Genomic DNA, 2,636 nt, shown 5'->3' with positions numbered 1-2,636 from the left:
TGGCATGTTATTAACGTCTTGGTCCCCCTAGTGTTAGATTTCACCAATCCCAAAATCAGGTCATCAAAGAACTGTGTAGAGAGTTGATGTTCTGGTGCATTTCATATGGTGTGTGTGTGTGTGTGTGTGTGTGTGTGTGTGTGTGTGTGTGTGTGTGTGTGTGTGTGTGTGCAATTGAGGGTTAATCTCTCTTTCACATATATTATGTAACATGTATCATCTGCCAAACTTGCATGGATAAAGTATTTCTCAATTCTCAAGAATAGGTTAAACAGAATCACAAATCTTCACCTTCATAATGAAATAAAATATTAAAACACATGTAATACTGATGTTTGGTGTTCATTTTCAACACATTTGTAATAATGTTCGACATATATTTGACTGTGTGTAGAATAACTGTATCAAAAACTATTTCTAGATTATTGTGTAGAAAAAAACTATGTTTAAAATAGATGTGTGCGTGCGTGCGTGCGTGCGTGCGTGCGTGCGTGCGTGCGTTCTCACCGGTGTACTTCCAGCTGACGTCCTCCAGGTGGAGGTGTGGGTCGTTGGGCATGTGCTTCTTTATCCAGGCCCAACAGTGGACCTGCTGGTCTGTGGGAGACACGATGAAGAAGCTGCAGAGGGGACAACATGGGAGTTCTTTTTGAATGAATAACCTTTATTTAATCACTTCAGGGTTAATCTCTCTTCCACAGACATAATGATGCAGATGATAATGGAACATTTATCATCTGCAAAACCTCCATGAATAACGTTTTTTTAACTTGAGTATTTCTCAAGAATAAGTTCAACTGACTCACACCTTCAAAATAAAATATAGTACAATAGTACATGTGATGCTTGACATATCTTTGACTTGGTGTGTGGACTTTCTGTCCACCAGCAGCTATATGTATTCAAATAGATGTTCTGAAGGTGTGAATCAAATTCTGAATCTTTAAAGACAAGAATCAAAATGTTCAACTGTTCTCCGTTCCCACGTTATTACGTCTTCAGAGAGAGGATGACTAACATGGCAGCTGGGTCAAAGGTCACAGATGAATCTCCTTCGTCCCCCTCACCTGTTCTTGCTGACGCGCACCACGCTGCAGTCGTTCTCGTAGCCCCCCCGCTCGTTCAGCATGCCGGTGTGGACGATGTGTCCCACGGGGACGTCCAGGTCGTTGGCGCACAGGTGCTGCAGCAGATCCAGAGCCTGGTCGTTGGTGGACTGAAACATCAGGGCAGAAAAGAGGGAGCGTCTTTAATCACTTCATACAGTAACTGCTGCCTCAGGGTTACAACATCACAACAATGGCATCAGCTGGTGATTTTAAAACTTTCCGGCTAAGTTCAGGCACATGGAAACACTCACTGGGCGTGACAAAATGAGCCATGCATGAGGGAAAGACAAGCTTAACACAAGAGGGACGTGCAGCTGCAGTATTTACAAGTAGAGCTGAAAAGGTTATTTTAAAATGTGTGGACTGACGGAGAGTTGGAAATGTTTTCACAGCCTCTCAAATATGCAGATCATTTTGCTTTACTTAAAGGGTTTAAGGAGAGCCAGGAGCCTTGCAACACACTGGAAGTGGTGAACAATGGTTTATTAAATGATATTATCACACTTCATGAGTGATTCAAATATTGGGGATAACAGTAGTGGACATTATAAAGTAAAAACCTAAATCATTTTATTGTTAAAAGAACATGCAGTTTCCAGCTCAAATACTTAGATATGCTACTTTTTAAAGTTGTTAATCATATTCAAGTTGATATATTTGGGTTTTGAACTGTAAAAAAATAAAAATAAAGTCATTAACTTGGACTTCAAACATGGATGGACGTGTTGTCCCCATGTCCTGACCTTTAAGAGACCAGATAGTTAACCTACTAAATCATCTGCAGATGAATGGATAAGGAAAGTGCGTATCAGACGCAGCTCTTATTATAAGTTGTCCATCGTGACTCACACTCAGTTCAAACTTAGTGAAGGAGGACATGTCGATGACGCAGACGGCCTCTTTGCAGCATTTCACTTCTGACCCGACGATGTCGAACCAGTCGGGCTTGTAGAAGGTTTTACTCTGATCCAGAGAGAGCAGATCTGCACACACAAGTTTCATTTCAACAAATCACTAAAGATTTAAAAAGGTCCCCTATCATACTGTTTTTCATTACTTTATCACAGGTCTCAGATATATCCAGAGCCTGTCTCTGATTGGCTGAAACACCAAACAGATCATTGCAGCATTACCCATAATCCCCTCTGTTTCAGCCCTGTTTCCAAAGTGCTGATTCTCTGTCTGTGACTTGAGATGAAAATAAGGAGCCCCTCCCCACGCCCCTCTGAGAGAGATTTGGTTACAAAGAACTCAATGGTGCTCTAGGAGGGGATTCAGGTGATAAGGGGGGGGGGGGTTACCTTGGTTGCTGATTGGCTAATGGTTACACAAGACAAAACATCGTTATGACATCATAAAGTGGCCAAAATCTGATCAGCTCATTTTCACAGGTTTTTATAGAAATGGATCAAAAAGAGAGAGAATCTTTGTTCCTGAAACTTTCAGAGTCTCTTTCCACAGAGGGGACACATGTTGATGAAGAAGAGACATGAAGAAGAGGGGACACATGTTGATGTAGAAGAGACA

At 41.5% G+C, this 2,636-nt stretch overlaps 1 protein-coding gene across 1 annotated transcript; it reads right to left on the bottom strand.

Annotated features, from left to right (window-relative positions):
• Nucleotides 1–499: 499 nt before the first annotated feature.
• Nucleotides 500–2,092, bottom strand: LOC104952101 (pyruvate dehydrogenase phosphatase regulatory subunit, mitochondrial-like; the record flags this gene model as incomplete). Its single annotated transcript, XM_010778856.1, has 3 exons — nucleotides 500–620; nucleotides 1,068–1,216; nucleotides 1,959–2,092. Coding segments are annotated over 3 exons (404 nt in total), but the record flags the coding sequence as incomplete, so codon positions are not given.
• Between the last annotated feature and the right edge of the window lie 544 nt (nucleotides 2,093–2,636).

The sequence above is a fragment of the Notothenia coriiceps genome, unplaced genomic scaffold (assembly GCF_000735185.1).
Source record: "Notothenia coriiceps isolate Sejong01 unplaced genomic scaffold, NC01 NC01_scaffold00019532, whole genome shotgun sequence".
Lineage (NCBI taxonomy): Eukaryota > Metazoa > Chordata > Actinopteri > Perciformes > Nototheniidae > Notothenia > Notothenia coriiceps.
Note: the sequence above shows the minus strand (reverse complement) of the source record. Positions and strands in the feature narration are given on the sequence as shown.